At 49.6% G+C, this 17,854-nt stretch overlaps 2 protein-coding genes across 3 annotated transcripts in view; both read left to right on the top strand.

Moving 5' to 3' along the window:
* The window catches only part of LOC112589944 (dentin sialophosphoprotein), a 28,626-nt gene extending 21,724 nt beyond the window's left edge, over positions 1 to 6,902 (top strand). Inside the window, exons 9-10 of the mRNA XM_025305024.1 lie at positions 98 to 134; positions 6,781 to 6,902. Of these exons, the coding sequence (XP_025160809.1) occupies positions 98 to 134; positions 6,781 to 6,882 (139 nt within the window). The 3' untranslated portion in view covers positions 6,883 to 6,902. The remainder of the gene's footprint in view (positions 1 to 97; positions 135 to 6,780) is intronic.
* The window catches only part of Fhos (Formin homology 2 domain containing), a 144,982-nt gene continuing 134,026 nt past the window's right edge, over positions 6,899 to 17,854 (top strand). Inside the window, exon 1 of one of the 2 annotated variants that reach the window (XM_025305026.1) lies at positions 6,899 to 7,171. In XM_025305026.1, the coding sequence (XP_025160811.1) occupies positions 6,998 to 7,171 (174 nt within the window). In that variant the 5' untranslated portion in view covers positions 6,899 to 6,997. The remainder of the gene's footprint in view (positions 7,172 to 17,854) is intronic. The other variant, XM_025305025.1, reaches the window with a different exon arrangement.

The following is a 17,854-nucleotide window of genomic DNA, read 5'->3' as shown; positions in this document are numbered from 1 at the left end:
CATATTCTGTTATGTGTGAATAATTCAACATTTATGCAGATTACGTATCATTGAAGAAATTAACATCACTTGACTAATAACATTTCTCTACTTTCAGAGACAACGAGAGGATTCAACCCGACGGCTACATACCGGTAAGTCTCGTCGTGTTGTTGCATGTTGATGTTTGTAATTTCTGTTTCTCTCATCATTCAGTGCGACGTCGCGACATTTGTTTATCTCGCTGTTATAACGAGTAAAGATTTAGCTATAAACAAGAAAATGTTGAGGCCAAAATAAATATAACAGAAACATAAGGATAGAAATGGAGCTTGAAATTGGAGCATCAATTAATCACATTTTTAAATCGCATGATGCACAATATTAAATAAAACGAAATGATAATATTGAAAAAGATATTAAAATAGATAAATGTCTTTTCGGAGGGTCATTAATATTTCTTAAACCTAACAAACTGCGCGTTAAACGTGATTCTACGTGGTTCTGTAGATTGTATAATAGCCTCCTAATTAATCTCGCTTTAAATTATTCACGATTAGAAATGTAAAAGTAGATACCAAGATAAAGCGAGAAGAGCGCAGTTAAATTGAAAAAATCTCACAAAGGATTTGTCGTTGAATGGCATTGAAACGCATTTATTATCCGTTAAAGCGACGAATGTTCTCTCGAATAGGCGCAATAAATTTGCTGACGAGCGTCGCGTCGCCTCGCAAAGATGCGAGGACATGCTTCGTGTTCCGCTCTTTTCTCGAGTTATGCATTCATCCGTATTCACTATTTCAATGCGCTCGCTTTCGCGCGTGATATCCCCGTCGACAATCGTGCCACGAGGACGACGTATAGGTCGGCGCGTATGCCGTGGAAGTCTGTTAACAAAGACCCACGAGGGGGTGTACGAGATCAAGAGAAGTGGAAGTGCGCGCGACATTATTGTTTCTCGCGAGGGATCCACGAAAGAGACCCTCGCTCCCCCTGCTGCCGCGTCACCCTCCTGCACTTTTTCGCATTGCTCGCAAAAGCAGCGCCAACAAAGGAACCTCGTTCGCTCTCGAGTGTTTGCGTCACCCTGCGCGCGTATATTGCGTGTCGGTTAACAATTACTCACTATGACGTCGCCGTTAGCTCTCGTTAACGTTACGTTGAGTTTCATAAATCTCGATATGAAATCGAAAAGTATCGTACAACTCGCGCCATCGGAAATTCAAGCGACCCTAAGAATCATCTTTACATTCCCCCTCCCTGTGACTTGAAACAATTATAGCTTATCACGTCTCAGGGTAAAAGAATGTTACCCTTCTCAATTGCAGTGAGCACCTCAATTGTTCCACAAATGATCAAAGATGCTCCACATATCATATTTTGCTCCACATCGTCACCTTCTAAATTTCTCTCTCTTAAACCAAGCCTAAAAATCGAGAACCATCTCGGTGGATTGCAGCGCGGGAGAACGAACCGCCGAGAAAGAAACAAATGGAACGGCTGAGATGGTAATTGTGCGGTGAAAAAATAATCGGCCAGCGCGATACGAAAGATGAAACTATAAACGCACATGTGTGTATGTGTGTGTGTGTGTACATATATCGTCGACTACGTGCTGCAACGAGTCCCCATAGGGATCACGAATGGCACAAAGGGGAATATAGCGAGTCTATAGAAACGTGATGGGAGGTTCATTGTACGGGAGGGTGCTAACGCTACCGTGCAACTCTATAGCGGTTCGTGAAAATATAAGTGACTCCTGCGCAATGCTCGAGAGCGGCTCGCTGAATTATTTACAAATGCTTCTGTATCGTATGATAGAATCCTCATTAATATATGCGACCTGCTCATAGCACCGATTCACACGCATACACATACACGCACATACACACACACACACATACACACACGCGCGCGCGCGCGCGTGCAAAAGTTGAATCGATCGAGCAGCTTATACACGCTCTGACAAAACACGAAACATCCTTAATAAATCGTAAACGATTCAATGACCTTTTCTGGCATTCTAAACGTAGCATATCACACGAGCGAGATCGCTCGTCTCAGCGATTCCTAAGTACTGGCGAAATAATCTCGAAACGCAGTATTATCAATAGTTAGATTGCTAATATTTTTAATATTTTTAATATTTTTAATATTTTTAATATTTTCCGTTTCCGGATATTAACGTAAGGTTAAATCATGCTGACAGGTTGCTGATTCGATATATTATTCCCGTTCTCTGAATAATTAATAAAGAATATGTCAGTAATGTGTGTGTGTGTGTGTGCAGCTAGGAAATAATCAAGAAATGCATTTTCAACAAACAAGTTACAGTGAGGTGGTTCTTCCGGTTAGCATATATACTTTCTTCCAACGAAACGAAACCTCTCATCCGTCACCCGCACGCAGTGAACGATGGCTCGCAGAGAGTATACGGTCGTACGTGCTGCAGTCGAATGTATGATAAAATGCACAGGGAAATCGTAAGTTCTTCGTCTTTGAAAATCACGTCCGATTTGAAGCACCTGTACGATTCAGGGTGCGCGCCGCGGACGAACGAGAGAGGGGTTCTACCGTGCGGGGGCGGCACTGTCGGCCGTACGGCGACAAGTGTCCGCAGCGCGTTCAGTGTCGCCGCGTCCGTTCCCGAGGTAAGGCACGTTGTTGCTTGTCGCGTGTGAACGTATATACGTGTATTCGCGTTGTCTCGCCCCCCCCTCTCTCCCTCTCTCTCTCTCTCCTCCCCTCTCTCTCTCTCTCTCTCTCTCTCTGTCTCTCCAACGCGTCGTCGCGCGCTCGTGCTCCAGCTTCTCCAACGGCCGTGGTTCCCGCGCGCTCCAGCCACGCGTTCTCGGCACGGAGGAGGCAGGCGTTTTTGCTGTCCGCGCGTCGGAAGCACGCGCCTGTCGCCCGACAAAGGTGAGTACTTCCTTCCTCGCGCAGACTCCGCACGCTCCGCAGGTTGCTTCGAAGCGCGCGCACTTTCATCTCGCGCGCAACGCCGGACTAACCTGGACGTCGCTTGGCCTTTCGTTCTCGCCTCGAAGAGACTCGACTTGCGACGATAGCTGGACGGATCGCGTGGATGCTCCAACGGCTCCGTGCCGGGCGACCGTATAGTCGGCGAAGTTAGCGGCAGGAGGCACGCAGGAAGCCGATTTGCCGTTTCGAATTTTCGGATTGGATCACGGACCAATCGGAAGCTTCGTTAGAATGTGAAGCGAGGTGCACGACGTCACGCAGAGAAAGCACGAGTCACGTGTAAGTTATTATGACGCAAAACGCTGGGATAAAGTTCTTGATAAACGAATAAGCGGATGGACGGATGTTGTTCATTCATTAGCCGCTGAGGAATGTCGGTATGTACGAGCACTCATCGTGCCGGTATATTGTTCCGGTTTGTCCGTAATCCAAGACTCGAGAATTCGATACCACGGACGGAACGAGCAGTGAGAGTAATTGCTCATGATACATCGCATAGAAATAAGGTTAAGTTTAAACGATCCTGCTCTCGACAGGGAACAAATATGTCTACCTCGACGTGAAATTGGAGCATTCTACGCTCGTAAACACAACACAAAAAAGCCTCTTGTTTTCGTTGAGAAACGTGCGCTTCGTATCGCGAGGCGCATGTTTATAAATATTTTTGACGTTGTTGTACCGTGATACGTGTTGATAATCTGTTCAAAAGAGATCGCCTAACCGTTGTGCGTCACATGTTACACGCGCAGACTGTCCGCCGATGCTGTTTCGTCGTGTCGACGAGTACGGTCGAAATATTTTCGCGAAATTTGCGAGCATTGCACGGTCGATCTCAGAGGCCGGACCGCTAATTTTCTGAAATGTCGCGCGTCGCGCGTCGCGTCTCGACGGGTTCTGGCGTGCAGCCGCTCCTGCCGAAGGACGTTATTTATTTCGGAGGTTAGGTTAGTTAACGCACGGGACCGATAGATCCGGTTCGTGCTTCGTCACGTTTTTTTCAGTCGTTCACCTTCGAATCTGCCTCGTGCGAAATTTTCGACGCGACGATCGCGACGACGATGTAGTCCACTTGGGAACAGGCGGCGCGGCTCGTCATTGGCTTCGCTCGAAAGTCGCTCGTCATCTTCCTTTAGCGATTCGCAGCGCTGGCAATGCCCCGAAATTACAGTATTGTAGAGTCGCTGATAAAAAAGATCGAGCGTTAAGGAAAGAATCGCGTTATCAGAGCTGCTTTTCTCGCGAGATCCGCTTCGGAATACGAATCCAAGACGCTACGGGACGAGCACTGTTCGGACACGGAAACTCGCGTTAATGAGGACTCGACGTTACGAAAGGCGGCGTATCGAAGCGCGACGTCCTCCTCGAAATACGGTGTCGTAAAATACGCCCCGAAAAAGACGCACAGTCACATTGAAATCCGCGCATCCGCGCGACGAGCTGCGCGGATACGCCGAGATACGTCGCGCTATAAAATACCGCGCGCGCTGAAACATCATCATAATCTCGAGAACCGATTCTCGACGCGGCGCGGCGTGGCGTTCCAACACGTGCGTCGGAAAAGCACGGCTCTGAAAAGCATCCTGAAAGACGGATTTGTGTTGATTCAGGCGAGTTTGGGAATCCTCGCGGCTTCGATCTCGCGTCACGATCGCATCTTGATCATGAATCTTTCGTCGACCACAACCGCGATTACATTCGTGGCATGGCGCAGACTCGTTTTCTCTTCTAACTCCCTCTTCTCTCCTTCTTGCCTTCTCCTCGTTCTTCCCTCTCTCTCTCCCCCCCTCTCTCTCTCTCTCTCTCTCTCTCTCTCCCTCGCTCCCTTTCCTTCCTTCTATCCTGTACCGTGCGCTTCCTCTCCTTTCGTTCATCTCTCTTTCTCTCCGTCTACCCCTCGATATTTCCCCCCCCCCCCTCCTCGCTCGTTCTCTTTCACACTCGACCATTCTTTATCTGTCCTTTCTCCGTCTCTTTTCCCGAGCCGGTTCGAGGAAGGGCTGGTCCATCTGCGACTAAGAACAATGCGAGAGCGAAGATGACGAGACGAGTCGACACGCGCTGATAACGATAAGTTCGCGGATTCATTTCGTGGCCGATTTTCCCGAGTCTCTGCTCGATGTCGCGAAGAATTCCACGATACGTGAATAAGGATCAGGTCGCATAGGCGCCGGCTGCGCAGTTCGATTTACATTCCTCGCTCGTGGAATATCGAGATAGTCGTCGTAAGATAAAATCGCGTGGTTCTTTGAAACTAAAACACGCAGGAATATCTCTGTTTTTGTTTCTTCCGCATATTTAAAGGAAAATTCGCGCCTGATAATGTAACATTTTTTATCTCGGATACGATACTTGACGTGATACGGTGCAGACGCGTGAGAACCGGTATGCGATGGATATTTTCAGAAGTCGCCGCGGCCAGTTCTTCTCGAGCACCCGGTATAATATCGCGACACGTTGCAGCGGAGGCAGAAAATGCGTCCGGTATTGCGCTCCGTGTAGAAGATCGTAGTACCAGGGATTTAGATTTTTTGAAGTTTGGTTAGCTACAAGCAAGTTTTTACCGCGTCACGGGTACAGCTACAAGATGCTACGACGTCGAACTTTATGTAAAGTCTGCCGGCGGATGTGTGAATAGTACCAACACCTGGCTAATCGCTGTCGGTGGTCGAAGCGATCCCGACGGTTATAAACCTTGCGAGGTAAAGCTATTGTGTCGATAGGCTGCTTCAAAGACGGCTCACAAGCTCGCCTAATTTGAAGAAACATATTCTCTACGCTTTGATGATTCCGAAGAAATTAATTGTATTTGTAAATTTTTTCTTTTTCATATAACACGGAATTGGCAAGTTAGCGTTTATCCGCGAAAGACTGTGAGATATTCATCTTACATTTAAGAGCTGAGGAAACACAGGCAAAAATTAAAATGTTAATGATTATTGCCTCTGTAAACCAGACTATCGACATAATAGCGGCTGATGTTACTCTCCCGATAATAATTAATACGAGAGGCGCGCGTTGAAGAGAGATACACATCTTGTAAATACGCGAGACACGCGAGAGAACGTGCAAAATAATAAGTTTTCCCCAAGTACCCGGGAAAGCCTTGAACGGAGCCAGAACGTTCCCGCTGCTTTTCTGCCTTTGAGGTAACAAATCGATAAGCGGGTGAAAGGAAACTCGAAGGTCAACGTCCGTCTGAAAACGACGTGAACACCGGTTGCATTAACGATGATGACTGCAGTCATAGGTCGTTACGATTCTAACGTTGCCACTTTCTCGGGTACTTTATGCGCGCTTTCTGTCGCGGTGTTTCTACGTGCCTCAGTACCTCTCCACGGTCGATCGGCGGATTGCTCGGAAAATGAAAGCGTAAGAACTGGTAGATCGACGGATCCGTGGATCAGCGAACACACACACACACGTGCACATGTATGCGCATACATGACCGTTCGTCGTGATCCAACACTGCGATCAGGAAACCAGGCGGACTAACAAGGACGCAAGAGAGTTCGAGGGGGCGCCTCAAACTTGAAATCTTCACGTCGCGCACACGCTCAAATTATTGAGCTCTAATTGTCAATTTCCTTTCTTCATTCCGTCTCTCGCAAATTCGGCGGATAAATATCAATTATCGAGCGAGCATAAAGCCAACGAACCATTCGCAACTTTCTTCTCCGAGCAATCCGCCGATCATATATCGACGTCGCATTTCGAGGTCTCGGCGAGTGCTAAGAGTCGAGAGAGCCAATCGAGCGTAACGCGCAGGAGAGCGACGAGGAGACAGCGAGTAAAGGAACGTTTTTGGTTTTCTCGTTCCAGCAGACAGATCGAATCCGAAATAAATCGACGGATACGACGAACCGGTTCGCGGCATCGCGCGTGAACGCGCCACGGCGTGCATACACGCTCGTGTGCACGTGAGAGGGGGCGGGCGGGGCCCCGCGGGGGTGGGGTTGGACGGTATCCTTTTTCGGGGGTCGAGAGGAATCGCGAATCGGAAAAGTCCCGGCTGTCTCCAGCGACGGCGGGCCGAGAGATGTATCGCCAGATGTTTTTCACGTGCCAAGTGCAGTATCTCAACGACGTCGATCCGTTCACTTATGCGACCCTCTATCCGGATGTTAACCCACCCGATCACACCTTCAGCGCGACCTTGCCGCTCATCAACCAGCTCGCCGCCGTGCATCGGCTTCTTCGGGCGCCTCACAGGGTAAGTCATCAACCACCGATCTATATACATTCGCCCCCCTCCCCCCCCCCGCCGCCCTGGTTGGGGCTGCGTTTTCCGCGCTTCGGCGTCTGCGTGGGACGCGAATGCGACTGCGAAGCTCGCGAGAGCTGGGAAAGCGCGGAACTCGCGCGGTCGGCTTTAAGGTCCGAGTCCGCGGAAACACAAACGCTCCATCGCTCTCGATGCTAAAAGAAAGCGAATCGCGCGCATTCGCGAGCTGTTAATTGCTTACTGGAAATGTTCTTCCCTCTCGTGAGTTCGCGGGCGAATTCTGCCTGTTACACGGAGCCGCGAAATTCCGTTCACAGCGTATTGCATGGAGACGCTAATTAGACGCCGCTTGCCACGGCGAAACGCTCGGAGCGTTCTCAAAATGTGCCCGTGATTCGCGGTCATTAATCATTGGGTACGCATCATTTGAACTTTACTCCATCTCGAGTCGCGCACGCTTGTTATATCGACGGATACCATTGTGCGGCGCAGACGACGCGAGTTAAATTTGACATTGCTATTCTTATTATTTGTCGACGCCGATAACATATTACGCGATATGTAAGCGTATAGAAGATAAGACAACAAGTGTTTCGTCCGGCGATAAGAAAATTTGTCCGTGAATTTTCTGTCTGAGCGCTCAATTTAATTTATTTCTTTTCCGCACTGCTTTCTGTATTTCTCTCTTTCTCTCTCTCTCTCTCTCTCTCTCTCTCTCTGTGTCTTTCTCTCTTTCCCTCTCTCTATCATGAAATTCGACACGTCGCGCATGTCTGTCTTATTTAACAAGATTATATTCTTCATCGTTCAGTCGCGCATCGCACAATATCGCGTGCGTCGTAAAGTTCAACACGTTGGACGTTGCTTTTTCTTTTTTTTTTATTTAACTACGAGAACATCGTGCGCATACGTCTCTCTCCGTCTCGAGCGTATAAAGTCGGCCGTCGCCTTTCTTGCCACGCTCTATATTTGCACTTGCAAAACGCTCATAAATTTCACGGTTAAACTCGACAAAATCCCGCTTTAGAATTCCATTGACATCGTGTCGTGCTTCTTTTCGTCTCCTTTGGTTTTTGTTTCGTTTCACCTTTACGACCGCGCGTTTGTTTCACGGCGACTGACGTTTCGCCGTCAAATCTCGAGCATCCTTTGTGCGCGTAATTTCGCGTGCGGGGGTGTTTATAACTTTCGCGGAAAGTTCACGTGCGATTTACGAGTTGGTAAAACTGAAACGTACTATACACACACACACACACACACACATACCACATGCACACGCACACGTCGAAATAACAGGTAGGTTTCGGACGGAATCGCCGCGCCGTATTTTCCGCCTTCCATAAAACGAATTTGCCGCTTACTCTTACGAAACGGCCTATATAAACTGGAATAACCGGCGGAAAAACGCGGAACGCTTATTTTGAAAGTGGCGTAAATTGGCCCCCTCGAAGCATAATTGATCTCAGTGACATTTGAATACAGATTGACGCAATACACTAATTGTAGATCATTCCAACGGTATCGTGCAATAATGCGTCATTAAATTAAAAGTGACACCAATAAATTAGTAATAGTTTAGCTATTGAATGATTTAGCACACTTGCGCAAGATGGCTAAGTTATTGCCGGCAGCTTTCCACTGTCCCTAATCGGTAAAATAAAAACGTCTGGAGCGTTTTTACTTGAATTTAAGGAATGTTAACAGTACATTTTACATGTGTACATTTTATACGATCTATCAACACATCGTTCTCGTGCGCGAGTGAAAATTCCACGTTTTATCTCTCCCCAGCTAATTGAGGATTCAGAGGTATAAACTTGAAACGCGCCAGCGGAGAGTGTAATTTTCTATTCCGCGGTATTCACATTATTCGCAATACCTCTCTCTCTCTCTCTGTGCGGGTATCTTTTGAAAATAATTATATCAGTAGTTCGCCCCAATATCGGAAAGAGAGAGAGAGAGAGAGAGAGAGAGAGAGCTGCGCGCAACCGCGCGCCTCGTTGAAACAGCCGCGAAGTAACTGCTGCAAATTGGCTTTATTAAAATCCTCCAATCGGAGAGATATATGTCGAGCATTGTACGCGAGCGATCATAACTTTTACGCGTGTCTGCTGCGTAAACGGATGATCCTTCTAGTCGAGGATCCTCCTTGAACATTACTCATCGAGCGATCAAAGGACACTGCGCGGCCCGTGGCGTTGCGTAGCTGAGCAAAGTTTAACAAAGAAGCTGGAGGCGTGCGTAGACAAGCGTAGAAGCAGAGAGTCTCTTAGAGTTCCCGCCTGAAATTGCCATTGAACGGTACGGTAAATAAATTTATCAATGCACCCGACTTTTGAAATTATTAATCAGGTTTTGTCCTGAGGAGGAAACGGTGAGTTTTGTTGTAAAAATCAAAACGGTCCACGAGCACGAGATAAGCCGTGCTCTTAATTAATATTTTCTTTCCGCTCAATATCGCATGATATCGCGTCAATTGCTGAGTTCTTATCGCACGTATCTGCGTCGGGTAACCGCAGATACGCTCGCAGTTAATACAAGACTACGCGGATACGAATAATGAGAGCCGGACGAGCTACGTGACATAAGTGTCGTTCGCGTAATTCCTTCCGCGAATAACTTGCGGAGTCCCGGTGAAACCGGGAAATAAGGTGCAATCTTCCATCTTCAATCTCAACTTCTGCGGTACGCAGTACCGCCGTTCCGCTGCATTGTATAAGCTATATATAAGATATATATATATATATATATATATTATTATACAGAGTGTTCTCTCAACTTCACGTTCAATTTCAGAGTCGACTTTCCTTTCGGGCAAATTGACGCGCTAGGTATGGCTGATTCAGTGTCTGTAATTGTAACATTTTGACGAATCAAGTTTCGGTTGCGAGCTAGCCCTATCGGTTCGGTTTATCGAGATGGACTCGAGTGGACCCGAGTTCTCAATGGGAACTCAACTCGAATTTCGCTCAGCGAGAGAAAGAGAGGGAAGGGGTGGCGAGGAGAGACGCACACTAGCTCGAAGAAGATCCCGAAATTGCAAGGATATAATGGCGCTTAACTGAATTTGCCCGAGGAGATCGCGTACTCGTCGCATAATACGCCGCCGCGCTTAGACGAGGCGGACCACTCGGAGGACACCTTGTGTAGCGGTCATACACCGCGGCACGTGGTTCCTTTGTTTGCTCCGTCATCGTTTCTGGGACGGTCCCTTCAGGCCGCGACTATTGTCCGTGTGTACAGTTAAATGCTACTGCATCGCTTAAACTTCAGCTGGTCGGCTACCTTCCCGGACTATAGCACTCTGACCCAATTGTGCCGTCCTGTCGCAACGTTCCTCAGAACTCAGCAATCCTTCCGCGTTCGAGTCGCTCGCGATGAAATTCCCTCGCTCCGGGCGATGGCGTCTGCCGAAAATCTCGCCCCGCGACGCGACGCCTTTCGTCGCCGATCGCGCTTCGCTGATCATTCCGCTCCGTCGATCGGATTGCCAGCCCGGCCAGCGGCCAGGCAGGAAGTCGCGCGACGCGATTCTAACTGGCGAGCGAATTACGAAATTTGAAATCTTACAGCAGCGTGCTTGCCTGAGCGAGCCTTCCTCCTTCCGAGGTGAACTTAATTCCACCGAGGCGGAACCTCTCTCTCTCTCTCTCTCTCTCTCTCTCTCTCTCTCTCTCTCTCTCTCTCTCTCTCTCTCTCTGTCTCTCTCTCTCTCTCTCTCTCTCTCTCGTCTTATCTTCGATATCATATTTTTTCCACATCTGCTCGCCAGGTTTCTAAACGTCACGCGAAACCCATTCCAGTCCTCGAGTTACTCGAGTGTAAAATTGCTCGCATGGGAAACGTCATACCGGAGTTCGGACTTGCGAACGTCCGTTATTGCCTGTCGAAGATTTTCGATAACTTACGTAATAATGGGCACCGTCGCGGAAGATTAACCGAATAACAGGCGTGTAACGAAGTAACGCGCGTGTCGGTAGAGGACCGTGTAACACTTTAATTCTTTCTGTCTCTTTCTCTCACTCTCTCTCTCTCTCTCTCTCTCTCTCTCTCTCTCTCTCTCTCTCTCTTTCTTTCTCCTTCTCCCTTCCTCTCTTCTCTACCTCGCATCCGAAGGTTCGAATGGCCCGTGAAATGTCCGCCGGTCCTCTTCGAGCCCTTCTTCGGCAGATCGCCGATGTAACGGTACACCGCAGAGCGTTACTCTCTCAAAGGAGGAATAAAAAGTGCGTTTACGGCCTGGGTATTATATACCTATAAGTATCTCTCGTCGATGTACCGGTTATCGCGAGGACAGTGGCGGGTTCTTGCGGAGTAACTTCTTTGGCCGTCCCTCGCGTTGCCGCGTCAGTTTTGTTCCTTCGAGCGATGCGTTCGATCGCTTCTCGTTTTCGCGAATTCGACACGAAACTTAGATTTGCACGAATTCAGCCTGACTTCGGGCGTCTCTCTCTCTCTCTCTCTCTCTCTCTCTCTCTTTCTGTAGTAGAAATTCATTAAGTCTCCTACATGATATCAGTTTCTCTCATGAGAGAGATTCTCAAAGTTCCAAATTCGTCTTAACGACACACTCGTGCCCGACATTCCCAATTACTTTCGGGCATCGCAACACGCGTACGCGACGGTGCGTAGTAATTAGGGAAAATCCGAGAATCCCGCCAGCGAAATATCGTCCGGCGTTAACGAGTAACGCGAAACCGCGCTGGGATCGTTACCTCTCACCTTGCCCCACATTCGTACGAGGCACGATTAATTTTACGCGCCATCACCTTTCCATTATTTCACTTAACGTCACGGAAACGCACGGGCAAAGTGGGCCGTTTTATGGCGAACGAAGGATCCCGCGCCCCGAGCTCGCGATCCATTTTTTTCCCCGCCTCGCCTCGCTATTGAATGGTAATGGAGAGTTACGATTGCGATTTATGGACGGCGGTTACACTTCGCGGGCTCCGAAATTTCGGTTTTATGACCGCGCCGGCTTATCGTTCGCCACCGGCAATGGGCTGCGAAGTGCACCGTTGCTGCATCGCCACCATCGTCGTCGCCGTGCCACCGGGTAACGATACCCGGAAGAAAGAAACATAAATCACCGAGCACCGTGCACGCTTTTCCAATGTAGCCCGCCGATAACGAGAGAGCGAGCCTATCGAGAGAAAGAGATTATTCGAATTCAGCGGGAACGTATCATCGATAGACCGATTCGCCACGCTGCCGGTTAATGCGACCGCAGCGACCGCCGCGAAAGAAAAAATTTGCCGCGTCGAGGCTCGAGCCTCGTAGCCGGCCGGCCGGCTCGTAGATCACATCTGGGAACGCGCGGCTCGGGGATCATTAAAGTTCAAACATCCTATAAACTATCTCAATTACAATACGCGCCGCGATCTCTGCGCCACTCAAAGCCACGGCAATCGGAAATCTCGATGAATAAGCGCGCTCGGAATTGCGAAATGTCGCGTTCTATCACGATCACGCATACATCGGCACGAAATACCCGCCGAGACAACAGAGCGAGGGATTTTCAATCTTTCCTGCGGCGATGTACCGACGCTACGGGGGGTGATTGTGCCGGTTGAAACTTTTTGAATGTAGAAAAATGATCGAGCCGATTTATTTCTTTTCTCCTGTTGTCGGAGAACGATCCGTTACTCTCTCTCTCTTTCTCTCTCTCTCTCTCTCTTGCTCTCTCTCTCTCTCTCTCTCTCTCTCTCTCTCTCTCGCAGGGAAGTTTAGCCTCCGTCGTATGTGTGAAAGCTGTCCAAATAATGCGAAGTGTACGACTAACGAGGGAGTTCGCAGTTGTATAAGGTTAGAAGGGATGAAGCAGGACAAAAGACACGGATACGCATTCTTAGCATTACACAGAGAATAGCGGAGAGGGATGTTCGGGGAATAGACGTATCGGTAAGGAGCGAGACGAAGGTAGAATGCGAGAGCGGGAGAGAGAAAGAGAGAGAGAGAGAGAGAGAGAGAGAGAGAATGCAGTACGCGCGACAAAAAGCCGAGACATCCGCTTTAAGCTGCCTACACGGACGAGCGTGGGCGCACATGAATCGTCGAATGAAGCCGCGCGGGGTGTGAGCTCGCTCGCGCGCGCGCGAGAGTAAGCGTGAATAACTTTTCCTCGGCGGCGCGGCGGCTCGCTTTTCCTCAGCTTTCCCCCGCGGAGGCAAAGTCCGAACTCGCACGTATCCCCGGGAAGTTCGTATCCAGCGGATAGGTAAACGGACGGGATAGCCGCGCGTTTACCTTTCGCCACGAACGCCAGGAACGAAGCAGGAAAGTTCCCCGGGATAACGAAGGAAAAGTAATCTCGCGGATAAAACGGCGCCTCCAATTCCTTCCTATTTACCTTCCTTCCTTCCCTTTCTCTCCCCCTCCCCCCCCGCCCCTCCTCCTTGCACGCGGCCTGCCGAAATGTAAATCTCGCGTAGGAGGCGACTGGGGTAACGCGAAGACTCGCGAGAGGAACGTGCTCGATTGAAAGTTCGCGAGATAACTTTATTAGCTGCTGAAGCGGGAACGTGCAAATACTATTAAAAAGCGATTTCTCACGAGGGCGATACGTTTTCCGCAGTTCTCTGATTAAAACGTGCTCCGCGCATGTCCGCCCGCGTATGCCGCGAATAAATTCCGGTTCCTTTCGCGATTTCGACGTCGAGTCATTCCGCTCATATCGCGCCCGAGTGCTCGGGCCACTCGAAAGTCACCTGATGGACGGCCCTTGCCTACCGACTCACCTATCTACCTACCTACCTACCTAACTACCTACCAACCTACCTATCTACCTACCTACCTATCTACCTACCTACCTACCTACCTACCTACCTACCTATCTCGTCGACTACGAGTCAGCCGGCTCTCGTAGTTATAGGCAACTGGTACGGACTTCTTTGTTACATTCCGCTACGAACGCTCGCGCGCGATCACGACGACGACGACGACGACGACGACGACGACGACGACGACGACAACGACGACGCGGCAGTGTCCAGTTTCATTCACGAGGGGCGCCGTAATTCTCGGAACGCTGGAATTTGTTTCAGAGGTACGCCGTGCGCACAAGGAGCGAATTTATAATTCTACGCGAGCGCGTGCGATACGTTCGCACGACCGGGATGAAATCTCCGAGCGCGCTCGCGCGTTGCCGTCTCTTCCGGGTTGTGTCGAACAGCGGACCAAGATCGAGTGTGTTCCCCCGCGCTCGCGCGGAGATATCGTTCGGATTAGATCGCGGATTAGATAGGATTCCGCGGGGTTGGTGCGCGCGCGCTTATCGGAATGGTGCGCTCGCCGGCGCGGCGTGTCGCACACGCGCGCCGGCCGATTTTATATAGATCCTATACTCCACAAATCCCACCATTTCTTCGTGGGTTCTCGCGATTGTGCTGGATAGAGGTAGCGCGCTCTATACTTAAGGTAACCCGCGGTCTCCCGCGTCTTATCGCTTCCTGTAAATTCCATGACGTATCGCGGAACCCATTTCGCAAAAAATCTCCGTACCTTCACGGAGTCATAAACTCCGCTGAATCCCGATCCCCCGCGCGATTGGCGAAATTTTCAATTACATATATCGTCGCGGCTTTCGCGGCTTTGTCGAAATTATCCCGAGACAAGATCCTCGTATCTCGATGCTGAAGGCGCGCGCACGATTTTCCCGCACGCTAATCCAGTAAATTAAATCGATATCGCAAATTCCCGCTCTCCTCAGAGCCGGTCGCGGGAGCGTTCTTGAGAAGCGACCTTACCTCAGGCCGTTCATAAATATCGCCAAAGATCCTCGGTCCAGTGGCCAAAAGGTGGCGTCCAAGCGAGATCAAGATGAAGAGGGAAAAGAAGAAAGAAAGAGGTACGGAGGAACGGAGAGGTAGAAGAAGCAGCAAAAGAAGAAGAAGGAGAAGAAGAAGAAGAAGAAGTAGTAGAAGGTCGAGAAGAGACCGCCGGGATGGGACGGGCAGGGCTTCGCTCCCCGAGTGCAACGATCCGCGCGACCGTCCGAGCGATAAAGGCGTTACGGCATTATATTTCGGGAGTATGGGATTAATATTCATGAACCAGCGAGCGGGTAGCGATGACTTCGCGAGAAAGAGCGGGAAAGAGAGAGAGAGAGAGAGAGAGAGAGAGAGGTCGTGGAAAGAGGGAGTGAGGGAGGGGACGAATGAGCGGGATACGCTCATGCGGAGAGAGAGGGATGATGGACAGGTTACGGTCGAAGTAATGCGGTCGAGGGACCGTTTCGAAAATGATTGCAAATTACCGATTTTCGTGCGCAGGGCGACGGTCGCGTCGGGCGGCGTTCACGCGCTCGCGACCTTATTCGCGCGCGCGCGACGCTATACGGTATCTGGGGGGATCAACGACCCCAGGGACGCCCGAGAGCGGTCACTTCCGGAACATATTACCCGAAACGACGTAATGTCTTGGCTCGCGCCGGTTTATTTGCATAATCGCGCGCCATCGATCCGTCGATTTCGCGCGGATGGTCCGCCGCGCGCGTCTTTAGCGTTTCTCGCGACCTCAACTCCTCTCCCGGCCGCGCAGCGATCCATCCGATTCGCTCGGCGTCCACACACAGCGGCCGATTGTATCTCCTTTCATATTGATTGTAGTCAGGACTGCGCGCAAAGCGGGCTCGTTTGAAGGAATAGGAACGGCGAAGCTACAGCTGAGTGTCGGGACACGAAGCTCACCGTGAGTTAGCACGAGCCAGCCGGAATTCCTACTTCTCACGGCTCCCCTGTTAGAAGTTTGATTAGCAGTGGGCTAATCTACTCAGTCTCTTGGTGAAATGTAGTTTAAGATACTCGTCTGTACGCGCGCTTGTGTTTCCACTGTGTTTCCACCCGTGTTGAGAGCGCATCGCTCTCGCGATACATCTAGTCACAGAAAAATATACTATTGACACGCAGGCTGTCGCGATATCGCCTCGTTCGCTTCGATTTTCGTGCTCCCGCGTATTTTATATGCCCGTAAAATCACTGTGCTTTGGTGACCCGATACTCCATCGAGACTCTGCGGAGCGTAAGCGCGACACGCGCGTTGCAACGTTCCCCGATGGTAAAGTCGCTATTTCCGAATTTCACGGCTTCACAAACGCTTTACGTGCGGTTGCGAGGCGGAGCTAACTTCTTTCCGACGTACTCCTTTCCGCGAAGCATTTCCGAGAGGCGCCGCTTACATTTCACAGCAACGCGCCCCGAAAACATTTACATAATCGCTACGTAACTAAATTCCTGCACGAATCATTCGTGTGTGCGAGATGTGGAGCACTCAGACGGAGAAGGAGAAGGAAGGAGATAGAGAGAGAGAGAGAGAGAGAGAGAGAGAGAGAGAGAGAGAGAGAGAGAGAGAAGGAAAATAGCTTTAGTATATTTAACGTTGATTACGAGTTTTACCGTGAGAACTTCTGCAGCTAAAAATACCATTACTCTTTCAGAATCCCTGAATAACATTATCTCTCGACGTTGAATATATATCTCATCCCTTTTGAAATACCGTAAAATATTGCCGGAAATTGTTCAGTAACGATTCTATGAGAATTTCAGGTTATTAAATTTCCGCTCCACATTTTTTTTCCATCGACTAAAAAGAAGAAAAGGAATATTTCGCGTTGGCGAACTCTTACGTCACATGCAGGTGAATAGGCGAATCGCGAGATTGCTTTAAACGACTTGGCGTAAAAGAAAAAAAGTCTATCGCTGCAGAAAGCTCGTAAACATTCCTTTACGATCGCGCTCGCCAAAACTTTTCGTAGTACTTTAAAGAGAGCGCTTTAATAGCGTAACACCTCGTCTCGCGAGAAGCGCGCAAGCCGGCACGGCGAGAGAGAAAATGATCGTCGCGAAGATTTTCATTGACTCGCGTAATCTCGTCGTTGGTCCGCCGTCATGATCGACGCCACGGACGATTGCGAAATATACTTTCTCTCTTTCTGCCGTCTCTCATCTCACAGCCGGATGCGTTCGTGCGGGAGCGCCCAGCGTGGGAGTTTTCGGCGACCCGTGAATTTTGCGCGAATCAAGACCATCGCGAGATTTATTCCCGCAATAAAGCCGAAGAGCGCCGCGCGCTGATCCATGAAGCGTGGTTTACGAGAGAGAGAGAGAGAGAGAGAGAGAGAGAGAGAGAGAGAGAGAGAGAGAGAGAGAGAGAGAGTAGCCTCGACTTCGGCCGCGAAAACTTTAGATACTCTGAAAGCTCGTCGCGACATTATTCTCGCGCGTTTACGCGTGTTTATTAATTCGTCGCAACGATTAACGCGTACGACCGCGGATAATTTCATCCGCTCGTGCCTCGAATTTCTAAATCAACGTGCGGCGCTGGTTTTATCGAGCGCGAAATATTACGCGTTTAATTCCTCTCCGCGGCAAAACGAGCGCGTTTTACTTTAACGCGACGACTGTTCGCGTATTTTTCTTAGCCGTGCTCGAAACGGTAGGCACTATTCGCGTAACTTTTGCCTCAACTCGTGACGATGGTGTCCCTGAGCGATTGCGCACATTCGAAGCAGCACACACTCCTCGCTCGGATTAAACGAAGGAAGAATACGCGTATTTAAATATCCTTAGGAAATCCCTCGGAATATATTATGCCAGACCGAACGTGCCGGTTAGATATGTAATGGTACATAAAACGGGAACATGTATTTGCACCACTTGGCAACGAGGAGACATC

Source organism: Harpegnathos saltator, unplaced genomic scaffold (assembly GCF_003227715.2).
Source record: "Harpegnathos saltator strain DR-91 unplaced genomic scaffold, Hsal_v8.6 scaffold664, whole genome shotgun sequence".
Lineage (NCBI taxonomy): Eukaryota > Metazoa > Arthropoda > Insecta > Hymenoptera > Formicidae > Harpegnathos > Harpegnathos saltator.
Note: the sequence above shows the minus strand (reverse complement) of the source record. Positions and strands in the feature narration are given on the sequence as shown.